Source organism: Eriocheir sinensis, chromosome 42, assembly GCF_024679095.1.
Source record: "Eriocheir sinensis breed Jianghai 21 chromosome 42, ASM2467909v1, whole genome shotgun sequence".
Taxonomy (NCBI): domain Eukaryota; kingdom Metazoa; phylum Arthropoda; class Malacostraca; order Decapoda; family Varunidae; genus Eriocheir; species Eriocheir sinensis.
Genome location: NC_066550.1, coordinates 527350 through 541888, shown reverse-complemented (window position 1 = coordinate 541888; position 14539 = coordinate 527350). Strand labels below are relative to the sequence as shown.

At 44.7% G+C, this 14539-nt stretch overlaps 2 protein-coding genes across 2 annotated transcripts in view; one reads left to right on the top strand and one right to left on the bottom strand.

Moving 5' to 3' along the window:
• LOC127010184 (lactadherin-like) overlaps window positions 1–2211 on the top strand; it is a 46229-nt gene extending 44018 nt beyond the window's left edge. The window contains exons 4-5 of the mRNA XM_050884060.1: window positions 1077–1188; window positions 2192–2211. Of these exons, the coding sequence (XP_050740017.1) occupies window positions 1077–1188; window positions 2192–2211 (132 nt within the window). The remainder of the gene's footprint in view (window positions 1–1076; window positions 1189–2191) is intronic.
• Window positions 2212–2278: 67 nt separating this feature from the next.
• LOC127010183 (lactadherin-like) overlaps window positions 2279–14539 on the bottom strand; it is a 66531-nt gene continuing 54270 nt past the window's right edge. Inside the window, exons 5-7 of the mRNA XM_050884059.1 lie at window positions 9030–9229; window positions 6395–6517; window positions 2279–2320 (exon numbers count right to left, since the gene is read on the bottom strand). Of these exons, the coding sequence (XP_050740016.1) occupies window positions 2279–2320; window positions 6395–6517; window positions 9030–9229 (365 nt within the window). The remainder of the gene's footprint in view (window positions 2321–6394; window positions 6518–9029; window positions 9230–14539) is intronic.

Below are 14539 nucleotides of genomic sequence, written 5' to 3'. Positions count from 1 at the left end.
GAAAGACAACTCATATCACACTACCACTTAAGTGTCCGAGATGTTTAAACACCCCGTAGCTGCGTCCTGGAATCCGGTGCGGCGGGTTTTGTGCATCAGTAACTCTTCCAAGGAGTTTCCCAAGCGTTCAATATTATCTCCGTGTCCAATAAGAAAGGAGGATTAAAGAGTCTATAACTACTAATATTGTTAATGAACTTCCCCAATGATTTCAGTTATTACACAGCTTATCAGTCTTTTTTTTTTTTCTTACGTTGTTTTCTATTGCGCCATTAGGCATCTTCCCGGTGGGGCCTGATGGTCGGCCCAAGGCTTCTTCCAGGTGGGGCCTGATGGTCGGCCGAGCCCGCTCTGGCACAGGCGAGTGTTTATAGAGGCGCCATCTTGCATTGGCTCATGCTGCCCCCAGGAACTCGTTCTTGATTCGCTTGGACGGCTTCCTCTAGAGTCCGGGTTGATGGGTGGTCTTCCGGACAGCATGTGGGTAGTTTTAAGCCACTCGGCGGTGACTGAAAAATCCGAGTGGTAGCGTGGGGATTCGAACTCGCGTCGTCCATCACGCAGTGAATGTGGGCCCAGTACGCTACCAGTTCGGCCACCGCCTACCCTAAACGCTAACATGTAGACTGCCTATCTTCTTGCTTTTAATCAACGTGTCCGGATCTGGTTTGCCGGGAGATTAACGTTCCAGCGGACCGCCAGGCACTCCCGGACCCGAGGTGAGGTACTGGGGGCAGCTTTCACTGCTCAGTAACAGTCCAGGGTCGAGTCCGTGCCCGGAGAGGAGACCCTCGAAATGGACTGGGTCAAGCTTGTCGTGCCATGTAGTTTTAGATATTCCTAACAAATAAATCATCGAACCTGTGGATTTTTTTTCAATGACTTTTTTTTATATATTTCTTTCAATTATGAAAGCTATTTTGTCCTATTGACCCTATGCAATCTCTTTTTACAACATTATCCCAAAATGCTTTCGCTTCAATAATACGAAAGAAAAAGGTGTCGAGCCACAGCGCCATATTCCTTTAAAAAACTGCACTATATAATTATATATCCATTCTAAACCTCGATACCAGACTGTGCTGAACGGTCTGAGGAGTGTGGGTGATGGCACCACAGCCACGCAGCGCCGCCCCTCCCTGACAGCCCAAAGTCTGCTCGCGAAAGTCAAGACTTCGCTAGATGCCCGTATGTAAGACGACTGTGTGTGTGTGTGTGTGTGTGTGTGTGTGTGTGTGTGTGTGTGTGTGTGTGTGTGTGTGTGTGTCATTCACCATGGTCTGATCATGCGATCGATACTCGTTTTGAGCATAGAACAACATATTCGTTGTTTTTAACGTGGTAATGTCTCCATGCAAGTGGGAATACCTTGTGTCGTCGAGCAAGAAACCTTTAGAAGTGGGGCTCTCAGCGCTGCCTTTTCCACCATAGCTTTGCATGCAGGTAGCGGCTAAGGGCTGAGCCTATCAGGGCCAAGGACTGCGCGGTACATCCTCACCCACTGATGCACTGAGTACAGCAGTGTTTTTAGTTGCACTAGACCCTGTACTTGATACTAAACGATAAACCGATAATTGTTATAAAAAATACAAACAGGACAACCCAAACCTGCAAGCTTTACTTTGAAGCTCCTCTTTCCTTCTCCACGCAGCTGAATTATTCCTACAAAAGTTTAATCATGGTGTTTAGTGCACGAGAATAAGTAAAATGTAAGTTTGCCGCGTGGTTCTCAGAAAATGTTTCTATGAATAAAACAATGTGTTTTTATGAAGCATCAGAAGCAGGTACGCAGGTGTATACAAAGCTTTCTTACAGGCTCGTCACTGAAGGTCTCGGGGAGATTTGTTATACCCTCCTATGATATGGAAATACTCTTAATGGTGCTTAAGTAGCCCTTTGCTGACATTCTTCATTGATAAACCAATATATAGAGAGCAGGCAACTAGCCCCTCCATTCTTCTCGTGAAACCAAGGCATGTTCTTTACATTGTATTAAAATAATCAATATTTTTTCGCATCTGCTGACGAAATTGGCGCAAACATTACATGCATTAAGGAATATACGAGTTAAGTATATCACGAAACCTACTACAAACTGAGACATGGAAAGAAGCCAATGAAAAAGACAAAAGCAGCCTCAGCCTCACCAGCCACACTCCACAAGGACAACACCCTCCCCCCCCCACCCCAGCCCCTTCACCCGGCTGCTGAGGAGGCCGTCTTGTTACCCCCGATTCCAGGTACACAGCCCCACAAGTCGCCGCTGCCCCGCCCACCCTCATGCTGCCCCTCCCTCGCCCTCCATCACTGTGCCGGAGGACTGGGGCATCAAACGCTTTATAAATGTTGCCCCCTACGCCACTCTTATGAGGTTTATTCAACGTTCACCAAAAATGGCACGCTACATAATTAAGTATAAATTTAAATGACTTTAAGTAGTTCAGAATTTTCTAATAATTTGTATACGATGGTCTACTATGCATCCTAAAGACAACTCGAGCGATGATAGGTTGATGTGTATTGATAAACAGACGCACAGGAGGGAGCTGGTAACTACGGGCCGGCTCGACACTCCAGCACGGAGTCATTGAAGCGCCCGAACCAAACTCTGTTCTCCACAATGATGCGTTATTTCTACTCAATACCAAATACTAATAATGAGATTTCCTAATGTGTGGTTTTCTAAAGTTTCCTTCCTTAATATCAACGCCAAACACTATATACTACAGGGAACTTTTACAGTATTTTGTGTTTGGTTGGGGAGCTTACAAACTTGTGTATAGGACTGTACTACTGGCCCTACGTGTTGCCGCTGCTGGGATGACTCAGGAGGTAAGTAGTTGAGCAGTATATATGAGCGCAGTGGCCGATGTACGTTTCTGGTGAACCCTGCAAAAAACGAGGTCCTGGAGCCCGGATGTTAAGGGGTTGTGACGCAAGTCACGCCAACACCATTTAGGAGACGGAGAGGAGCTATAGCCGTGGATGACAGGCAGCAATTTAACACGCCTCGCTACCTGCCTCTCCCTGTCCTGACCTTCACTGAGGCTTGGACCTTCTACCGAGCTAGCAAACCTTAATGTTCCCTCTTATGGCAGTAGCAGCAAAAGTGGAGTCAAACATTAATTTCGATACTTTATTTTTTTTCTTTATGATATCCTAAAAGTGTGGAGGGACAAGAATATAAGTAACAGTATGTTTCTTCTCGTTACCCTTCCCCCGCTGCACAGACTCCACCACGGAAAATTAGAGGCGACCCTGGAACTGTTGCATAACACTTCATTTACATCAATTTTTAAAACATTTTTCTAAGTCTTCACGAAGTGTTACAGTTGGTCAAAATGTGCTGCCACGGCTACCCAGGGACGAGTAAATGGTATTGAACATTTGCCAAATCTTCCAATTCGTTTGTGCCATCCGTGTCGCAATACCACGGCTTCTTCAGGGAATTATATCAGTAATGGGAAAACTGTTTGTACAGATGAAACTCCTACCTTGAAAATAGTGCATCTGTACTTGAAAAAGAAAACTTGCAGATTACGAAAAAAAAAACTTTATTTTTGCTTATTTTGTAATATAAAACTAATAACTCGCGTACACACACACTCACACACACACACACACACACACACACACACACAGCACTGGATGACTGACTGAGCATCGATTAGGAGCCAAATACGTGGTTGACTGAGATCTTATTAAATTAATGAGTTACATCGAGACGAGCAATTTGTACACGACCGAGATCCTTCGCGCTAAGCAAGTCGTTTTTGGAGCTTCTGTACATCAACTGCTTCATGTAGGAGCTAATCGGATGAATCTTGAAAGCAATTTAATTCTTAAGATTATCATTACGCGGTGCATCATACGAATCAAAGTCACTCCAGGGTCGCCTACAGCAAGTTGCGGGAGAGGCGCCACTTGACCCATCCTGCTGGAGGCCCCAGAGCAAATACCACGGCCAAGAAGAGGAACCATTGAGCTTGAACACACAGATAACTGCCGCCAACAAAACAAATACCACGGCCAAGAAGAGGAACCATTGAGCTTCAACACACAGATAACTGCCGCCAACAAAACAAATACCACGGCCAAGAAGAGGAACCATTGAGCATCAACACACAGATAACTGCCGCCAACAAAACAAATACCACGGCCAAGAAGAGGAACCATTGAGCCTCAACACACAGATAACTGCCACCAACACAACAAATACCACGGCCAAGAAGAGGAACCATTGAGCTTCAACACACAGATAACTCCCACCAACAAAACAAACACCACGGCCAAGAAGAGGAACCATTGAGCTTCAACACACAGATAACTGCCACCAACAAAACAAATACCACGGCCAAGAAGAGGAACCATTGAGCTTCAACACACAGATAACTGCCACCAACAAAACAAATACCACGGCCAAGAAGAGGAACCATTGAGCTTCAACACACAGATAACTGCCACCAACAAGACAAATACCACGGCCAAGAAGAGGAACCATTGAGCTTCAACACACAGATAACTGCCACCAACAACACAAATACCACGGCCAAGAAGAGGAACCATTGAGCTTCAACACACAGATAACTCCCACCAACAACACAAATACCACGGCCAAGAAGAGGAACCATTGAGCCTCAACACACAGATAACTGCCACCAACAAAACAAATACCACGGCCAGGAAGATGAACCATTGAGCTTCAACACACAGATAACTGCCACCAACAACACAAATACCACGGCCAAGAAGAGGAACCATTGAGCATCAACACACAGATAACTGCCGCCAACAAAACAGGAAAGGCAAAAAAGGTGCAGAGAGGCGCCCCACCCCACCCTATCTCGCTAGAGGCCGAATGACCAGACGTCCCTGCAAAGGTAACTCTCGTTCACCTACCTGCAGCCACCTAAGAAAGTAAATTTTACACCATAACATGTATTATGAAATCGGACAGGCGATATTTACAGTTAGCACCGTTCATTTCATACGATAATTTTAGGAAAAGAAGAGGTATGAATACAATGCCCATCCCTGCCAGCGTGATGTATCTTACCGTTACTAATCAAGAAGATCATCATTTTCAGCGAGTCGTTAGAGTTAAGTGGTTATTTTAATAGCAAGATAGGTAAGAGGGAACAGATAAAACACGATAAAGCGCGGACACAAGCCCTCCCCCTTTCCTGCCGCTCCGTGGCCCGCGGCGCCCCATGGATGCACTTGAACCTCTTCCCTCTTGTCGGAAAATAAGAGGACTGAACCCGCCTCGAGAAGGACACCACCGCGCTTTGCCGCCAGGACCTGCATCCGATTACTGGATCTATCAGATAGTCTGCTACCGCTACGATGACAGCATCGAAGGTTGAAGAGGGAATGCTCAAACCTTCACAGATCAGGATGCAGAAGCAATTTGGTTCGGTCTTATCAAAACCCTTGACGAGGAGACCGCCTTCTCCCTCGCTCGTTTGGCGAGGGATAATCAGTTGGCCATCAACCCTTATGAGGAGGAGGGCAGGTCTCGGGACGTCGTTTTACGGTATCCCGGCACCAGTCCCTTGACCCCATCTTGGAGGACCCGTTCGTCAGCTTCGCACTGAGGTGTACGTACAAGGCAGGTCAATGTCACTCAGAGCCAATTCGGCAGGCGGAGGTGACGTTCCAGCTGGAGATTCCCTCCCATAGTCCTTTGACTTAGGCTTTTAAAGTACATTCTCCGTCAGGAGACTAACCCGGAGCCTCTGCGGTGCTTCAACTGCACTTATGTCGTCAGGTATACGGGTATATGCAGGTACTGTATATACCCATATGCCCATACGTGGCGTAAGGCCCTGGAAGGCTGGTGAAAACTGGGTGCCAGATGGCCAAGCTCTGAAGAGGGACACCATGCTAGGTTCAAGGCCTGACCTGTCCGCCTGAGGAGATTACATCTATGGCTGCAAAATGGGCCTTTAGACACTTTGCTGCTCAGGGACCAAGCTTTCCCCCATGCGGCACCAGCAAAGGTTGGTCGAAGCAAGAGCCCGACCGCTCCCCCCGCCTCGCACTCTACATGAGCACCATCATCACCACCACAACCACCACCACGGTGTGTGTGTGTGTGTGTGTGTGTGTGTGTGTGTGTGTGTGTGTGTACACGCCCGCACGGACGGACATTGTCGCAAAAGATTACCAAATCTACATCTAGCCTGGCTCAGGGCCGGCCCATGTGCTGTACGCGGCGGCCCATGAGCAGCCAGGCATGACAACATTCCCCCCTCGCCAGAACAGTATCCTTGGGGCGCGTCAGTCTGTGTTCTTGTCCCGGACGAATGGCTGCGGGTCAGGGGAGGCTGCTCAGTGACGCCACATACCAAACAACGCACACCAACCCAACTATGAGCGAATACACACTTACCTTTTTGTTGTTGTAGATGTCTCGAGCGAAGTGCCAGTGGTAGGCGTCTAGGGAGTAGGAAAGCTCGAAGGACGTCACCCACTCCTCGTCGTCCCCTTTGCCCTGCGTTAGGAGGCCGGTCACCTACAGAGAGTGGAAGAACAGACTCAGTGGCAGCCATGGTCAAACTGAACAAGGATACGTTTCGATGCGACACTGAAAAAGGGAAAGGAAAAATGAACGAAAGTGAAACTCTCTCCTACCTGAAACATTTCAAGACAACAGAATATGACGATCAGAGAAACTGCTAAAAATATTGCTTCATTAAAGTTGCGTTAATTTTCAGCGGTCTTTGAACAATATAATATTCCTAAAAGTCATTTAACGTCGTGTGGTTTTAAACAATTTAGAAAAGTTAGAGTTGCTGAAATTTTGGGGGTATTCGAGTTTGAGGATAGTTATGGCTATCAGTTTGGATAATATGCAGCCACAGGCAAGCAACATTTCTCTGCCCAGCGACAAAGCCAGCGCAGAAAGAGCTAACACTGCAGGCGTCAGAACTAGAAAGCAGCAAGCGTATCTGAGAAACATTAGCAAATTTTGAAGCCCGATCTTTTTTTTTTCCCAACACAAACAATTGGAAGCGGACGCCCAACCCCTTGTCGAGTGGCTTCTGGTGTTCGCGGCCGCCGAGTGGGAGGCGAGACAAGCGTGTACACGAGGCAAGCTTTCTGCTGACTCATAGCAGCACCATGTAATCCTTGACCACGGTTAACAGAGACGACGCTTTTTTTTTTCCCCTTTACGGCAGGTGACTCGGCAAGGTTACAGTTTTTCCTTAAAAACGTGACCACCTGGACGCCACGAAAGAGGCAACTGCTACCCACAAACGTTCTAGACGAGGCAATAAATCAAAAAGCTTAACCCACCTGGGCCGACATTTATTATTGCAGTTTCTATATCTCAGTGGATAAGTGACGCCATTCAGGTATACAAGCGTGCGCATTAAATATTTCGGCCCGGTTCGTTTATTATACCTGGAAATTTGAATAAAGAACAATGACAGCCTTTCATGATACACTTTAATAGACCTGCACCCAACTAAGTTTACGATACCTGCTATAGATGCAATAATGTACTACGCTATTGATACTGTGAACGAAAACAAGAATGGTAATAGAGATAAAAAAAAAATATTAACTGCGGCACATCAGATTGTAGGCATAGCTGGGCGTTATCGCGATAAGTTATCGCGATACTTTATCGCTGATAACAAAATCGGATTATCGACCATCCGCTACTTATTTAAATATATATCGGTATCTTCGTTACTTTTGTAACCAAACTAGCGATAATCGCTACTTTTTTCCGCCTCTCAGAAAAAAAAACGTTGTCTCCTTACTGCGCATGCGTGGCCCGGTGTTGTATGAAAAAAACTTCGGGGTATGAAATATCTTTGGTGATGAAATTTCATACTTAGATCATGAAAATTAAAACACTAGGTTATTTTTTTTTATGCAACTCAAAAATCAATATATCATAGAGAAAAATCATTTAACTTTGCCCCAAAAATGATTATCCACTGCTTCAAATTTGATATTCCATATTCGTTTGTGACCATGCCATGATACTGAAGGCACCCGGTGTTGTGTTATTTGGTGTCCCATCGTCAAAAGCTGGCGCTTTTGTTTACAAACACTGGTCTCTCGTGAACTGCGCATGCTCAGACCAGTAAGCGTAGACCTGTACAGTCTCACAAAGCTTTTTTAACACATTAAGAGTTGCTGGAAGGCTGAATCAAACATACAGAACCACCATCCTCGCTGTTTCTAGAACGACGTGCACTCTGTACATATAAAATACAACTCGTACAGAATGTCGTTCTAGAAACAGCGAGGATGGTGGTAGTGGTACTATATGTCTGATTCAGCCTTCCAGCAACTCTTAATTACGGTTTAAAAGCTTTGTGAGACTGTACAGGTCTACGCTTGCTGGTCTGAGCATGCACCGTTCACGAGAGACCAGTGTTTGTAAACAATTTCTGACGGTGGGGACGCCAAATAACACAACACCGGATCAGGCATTTCTAGTATTACCGTCCATATGTACGTGTCAACGTGTGGTTTTAAGGTTTTGTAAGTTTCCTAAAATACAGATAATGAAAATTTGAATTCATCAATGTTGTTCTATCTGAAATATCAATATAGTATCGTTTTCGCCTATCGGACTTATCGCTAGCTAGTATCGGAATTGTGGATTTATATCGGGTATCGGTTATCGGTTATCGGTTATCGCCTATATTTGTGTCTCTAGTTAACGAATATCGGTTATCGCCGTTAAGGTTTTTCATTATCAGTTATCGGTTATCGGGAATAAGGTTTTATGTTATCGTGCCCAGCTATGATTGTAGGACACTAGTGCACACGCGGCAGGATATGGATTTGCTCTCAACCCGGTAGCAGCGGGGATCATGTTTCTTAATGGTCCCTCTAAGCGAGAAAAATGAGAAAAATCATCACTCACACAAACCATTTCATAACATATATCAAAGCATTTGTGATCAGTTTACGTATCATCTATTTTTAGGGGTTTATATCATGGCACAAATTTGGCCCGTCGCTACTACCGGGTCAAGGGTTAATCTACTAATTCTTACCTTGGCCGGCACATCGAGATCCACGAGGACCCACTCGCCGGCGGCCCTCCTGCCGGCACACCACGCCCGGCCATTGGGCTGGTGCAGGCGGGCGTACTTGACCTGGCAGCCCGCGTCCCACGTCGCCGGGTAGGACGACGAGGCGGAGATCTGCCAGTCCAGGACGTCGCCGGTAGTGAGGCCGAGCGGCGAGGAGCAGCCTGCCGCCAAGGGGAAGAGACGGTCACACAAAGAAACAAAAAGGAAGAACAAACAACAGCAGACCTGCTGGTCCTTACGAGGCTGTTTGTGACAAGCTACACTAACTATCTAATCAAAGGTGGAAGATGAAAGGACAGCACTCACGGGGGAGAGTCACGTGTAGGAAGGGGGTATGCAAGGATAGAGAAAAAGAGCTTCCTGCCCGCCCAAGGGAAGAAAAGGTTAAGGGTGGCCGGCAGGCGTGGGAAGATATGTAGCACGAAGATGAAGAGTGGGAACTTGTGAAGGAGCAGCCTGTCGCTGAGGGGAAGGGAGGGATGATGGGGGCCGGCAAGCAGAGGAAGGACTGTTAATGGGAAAGAAACTTAAGTGTTTGAAAACGTTCTGGATTGTTTATGTTGTATTTGTAGGTATAGGAAGAAATGCAGAAAAGGAAGAAAGATTGTATTTTGAAAACTTGCTGGGTTGTCTATGTTATCTAGTGGACATTGCTTTATGACTTCTTAGAAATAGGAATGAGTGGTTTGCTTAAAACAATAGTGAATTAGTAGAGTTAGTATTGCAGTTAGTTAATGAATTAGTAGTTAGTATTGTAGTCAGTTAGTGAATTAGTAGAGTTAGTATTGCAGTCAGTTAGTGAATTAGTACAGTTAGTATTGCAGTTAGTTAGTGAATTAGTAGAGTTAGTATTGCAATTAGTTTGTGAATTAGTACAGTTAGTATTGCAGTTAGTTAGTGAATTAGTAGAGTTAGTATTGCAGTTAGTTAGTGAGTTAGTACAGTTAGTATTGCAGTCAGTTAGTGAATTAGTACAGTTAGTATTGCAGTTAGTTAGTGAATTAGTACAGTTAGTATTGCAGTTAGTTAGTGAATTAGTAGAGTTAGTATTGCAGTTAGTGAATTAGTAGAGTTAGTATTGCAGTTAGTTAGTGAATTAGTAGAGTTAGTATTGCAGTTAGTGAATTAGTAGAGTTAGTATTGCAGTTAGTTAGTGAATTAGTAGAGTTAGTATTGCAGTCAGTTAGTGAATTAGTAGAGTTAGTATTGCAGTCAGTTAGTGAATTAGTAGAGTTAGTATTGCAGTCAGTTAGTGAATTAGTAGAGTTAGTATTGCAGTTAGTTAGTGAGTTAGTAGAGTTAGTATTGCAGTCAGTTAGTGAATTAGTAGAGTTAGTATTGCAGTTAGTTAGTGAGTTAGTAGAGTTAGTATTGCAGTCAGTTAGTGAATTAGTAGAGTTAGTATTGCAGTTAGTTAGTGAATTAGTACAGTTAGTATTGCAGTTAGTTAGTGAATTAGTAGAGTTAGTATTGCAGTTAGTTAGTGAATTAGTACAGTTAGTATTGCAGTTAGTTAGTGAATTAGTAGAGTTAGTATTGCAGTTAGTTAGTGAGTTAGTACAGTTAGTATTGCAGTCAGTTAGTGAATTAGTACAGTTAGTATTGCAGTTAGTTAGTGAATTAGTACAGTTAGTATTGCAGTTAGTTAGTGAATTAGTACAGTTAGTATTGCAGTTAGTTAGTGAATTAGTAGAGTTAGTATTGCAGTTAGTTAGTGAATTAGTAGAGTTAGTATTGCAGTTAGTTAGTGAATTAGTAGAGTTAGTATTGCAGTTAGTTAGTGAATTAGTACAGTTAGTATTGCAGTTAGTAAGTGAGTTAGTAGAGTTAGTATTGCAGTTAGTGAATTAGTAGAGTTAGTATTGCAGTTAGTTAGTGAATTAGTAGAGTTAGTATTGCAGTCAGTTAGTGAATTAGTACAGTTAGTATTGCAGTCAGTTAGTGAATTAGTAGAGTTAGTATTGCAGTCTGTTAGTGAACTAGTACAGTTATAATTAGTATTGCCTCCACAGTTACCACCATAATCACAATGTTCCTGCCTTTGCTACTGTTTCCACTGCTGATTTTAATGTTACTGCTACAGCTACTACTACCACTACACCCCAAAATTATCATTATTATTTAACAATACAACAGAAAGGAGTTGCATTTCACAACTCACAGCTTTGCCTCGTCATTAAGAAAACGCAGCAATTAACATACAACACAATTTCACCAACTTCCTCCCGATGGATCATCAAGCTTAATAAATTAACACCCCAACCCAAGGCTCTTGACACCCGCAAGCAACACCTCGTCAGGCAGATCCAACGCGGACCCAATCAACTCTCAACATGCTCAAAACAGTTCACAAAGCGACAAGGGAGATAAATGAGTTAATATTACAATGGGCGCCTGCTCTCTTATCTCCCCGTATGTCTACCTGTTTGTTTGCTTATGAATCTGTTTTCTGTCTTTCTATGTCTCTGTTGGTTCTTCTGTTATCTCATCTGAGTGTCGGAATGTTTTTTCGTCTGTCCGTTTGTTTGTTTGTTTGTTTTTCACGTGTTTGTGCATCTGACCGTTTGTTTGTTCGTTTGGCCGTTTTTTTACCTCATCTACGTCTCTCTCTCTCTCTCTCTCTCTCTCTCTCTCTCTCTCTCTCTCTCTCTCTCTCTCTCTCTCTCTCTCTCTCTCTCTCTCTCTCTCTCTCTCTCTCTCTCTCTCTCAAATCACAATATTGTATCTCGCACGCTTATCTCCATCGTTAACTTCGTACCAACACATTCCGTAGTTTTCGTTTTAGCCGCAGGACACTTCTGCACAAATTTGAACATCTTCCCATTGGCAGGCCACTCTTGCCGCTGTCGAGCTTTTTATTCAGCACAAGTCCACACACGGCCCAGCTTAGTACACGTAAACCAACATAAAGAGGTTTAGAGTGACGTTAATATATATATGTATACTGACAGCGTCAAGATCCATGGTAGTTGTAGAGTGTTGTTTCCTATACCAGTATCAGAGAGCTTGTTCGGCACGTCCATCCGCAACCAAGTCTCAGGTGTGTGTCTCAAAGTGTGTGTGTGTGTGTGTGTGTGTGTGTGTGTGTGTGTGTGTGTGTGTGTGTGTGTGTGTGTTTGATTCACGCACAGTCTCATAACGTGCTGGGCTCGTGATCACTATGCCCTCCTGTTTTAGGCTTGTAGCTACATATTTATGGATCTGTGAGTACTGCTGGGCCATCACATAATTTTACAACTGCGCACTCCACGCACTCCATTCTCCTTCCTCAAGGGGAACATTAATTGAAAAATCCTTCGGCCTAAGCGAGGATTATTACACTTCAGCCTACCGCACTGGCGCCTGGCAGAGCAGAGCCTAGTCGGCACCAGGGGAGTATTTTTTGTGTGTGAGTGTGTGTGTTACGCTTGCCCAACAAGTATACACACACGGTAATCGCGCGAAGCCGTCAGATATTTACGAGGCGTAATGGACGTTCCCTGCTTGTCAGATGACTAAGCTGAGTCCATCCACTCTGGCTCAGTGCTCACCGGGATCGTTTTACAAGGGAAACACGTGCTCGGCGTGACACACAAATTCGCCTTGGCTGGCAGGGAACAGGAGTGACTAAGCGGTCGGCCATGCACCTCCTAGGGCGTAGCGGGGGTAGGATATTTCGGCAACTCAAGTCAATGAAGCCATCACTACAGACAGACACAGACTTGTTTCTCTTCACTTCTCACACCTCATCACCAGAGCCAAAGATTGTCACTTCTCACTCACACCTCATCACCAGAGCCAAAGATTCTCACTTCTCACTCACACCTCATCACCACAGCCAAAGATTCTCACTTCTCATTCACTTCTCACACCTCATCACCAGAGCCAAAGATTCTCACTTCTCACTCACTTCTCACACCTCATCACCAGAGCCAAAGATTCTCACTTCTCACACCTCATCACCAGAGCCAAAGATTCTCACTTCTCACTCACACCTCATCACCAGAGCCAAAGATTCTCACTTCTCACTCACACCTCATCACCAGAGCCAAAGATTCTCACTTCTCACTCACTTCTCACACTTCATCACCAGAGCTAAAGATTCTCACTTCTCACTCACACTTCATCACCAGAGCCAAAGATTCTCACTTCTCACTCACACTTCATCACCAGAGCCAAAGATTCTCACTTCTCACTCACTTTTCACACTTCATCACCAGAGCCAAAGATTCTCACTTCTCACTCACACTTCATCACCAGAGCCAAAGATTCTCACTTCTCACTCACTTTTCACACTTCATCACCAGAGCCAAAGATTCTCACTTCTCACTCACACTTCATCACCAGAGCCAAAGATTCTCACTTCTCACTCACTTTTCACACTTCATCACCAGAGCCAAAGATTCTCACTTCTCATTCACTTCTCACACCTCATCACCAGAGCCAAAGATTCTCACTTCTCACTCACACTTCATCACCAGAGCCAAAGATTCTCACTTCTCACTCACACTTCATCACCAGAGCCAAAGATTCTCACTTCTCATTCACTTCTCACACCTCATCACCAGAGCCAAAGATTCTCACTTCTCACTCACACTTCATCACCAGAGCCAAAGATTCTCACTTCTCATTCACTTCTCACACCTCATCACCAGAGCCAAAGATTCTCACTTCTCACTCACTTCTCACACCTCATCACCAGAGCCAAAGATTCTCACTTCTCACTTCTCACACCTCATCACCAGAGCCAAAGATTCTCACTTCTCACTCACTTCTCACACCTCATCACCAGAGCCAAAGATTCTCACTTCTCACTCACTTCTCACTCACACTTCATCACCAGAGCCAAAGATTCTCACTTCTCACTCACCTCTCACACTTCATCACCAGAGCCAAAGATTCTCACTTCTCACTCACTTCTCACACTTCATCACCAGAGCCAAAGATTCTCACTTCTCACTCACTTCTCACACTTCATCACCAGAGCCAAAGATTCTCACTTCTCACTCACACTTCATCTCCAGAGCCAAAGATTCTCACTTCTCATTCACTTCTCACACCTCATCACCAGAGCCAAAGATTCTCACTTCTCACTCACACCTCATCACCAGAGCCAAAGATTCTCACTTCTCACTCACACCTCATCACCAGAGCCAAAGATTCTCACTTCTCACTCACTTTTCACACCTCATCACCAGAGCCAAAGATTCTCATTTCTCACACCTCATCACCAGAGCCAAAGATTCTCACTTTTCACTCACTTCACACACTTCATCACCAGAGCCAAAGATTCTCACTTCTCACTCACACCTCATCACCAGAGCTAAAGATTCTCACTTCTCACTCACTTCTCACACCTCATCGCCAGAGCCAAAGAACAGGAGAGTTTAGCCAATTTCATCTCACAAGCGCCATGTTTTTACTAATAGAGCCGTGCGAAATACTAACGGAAGCTGCCATAGTAGAGTGTTTTTGGTGTTCTGGGTACTTCT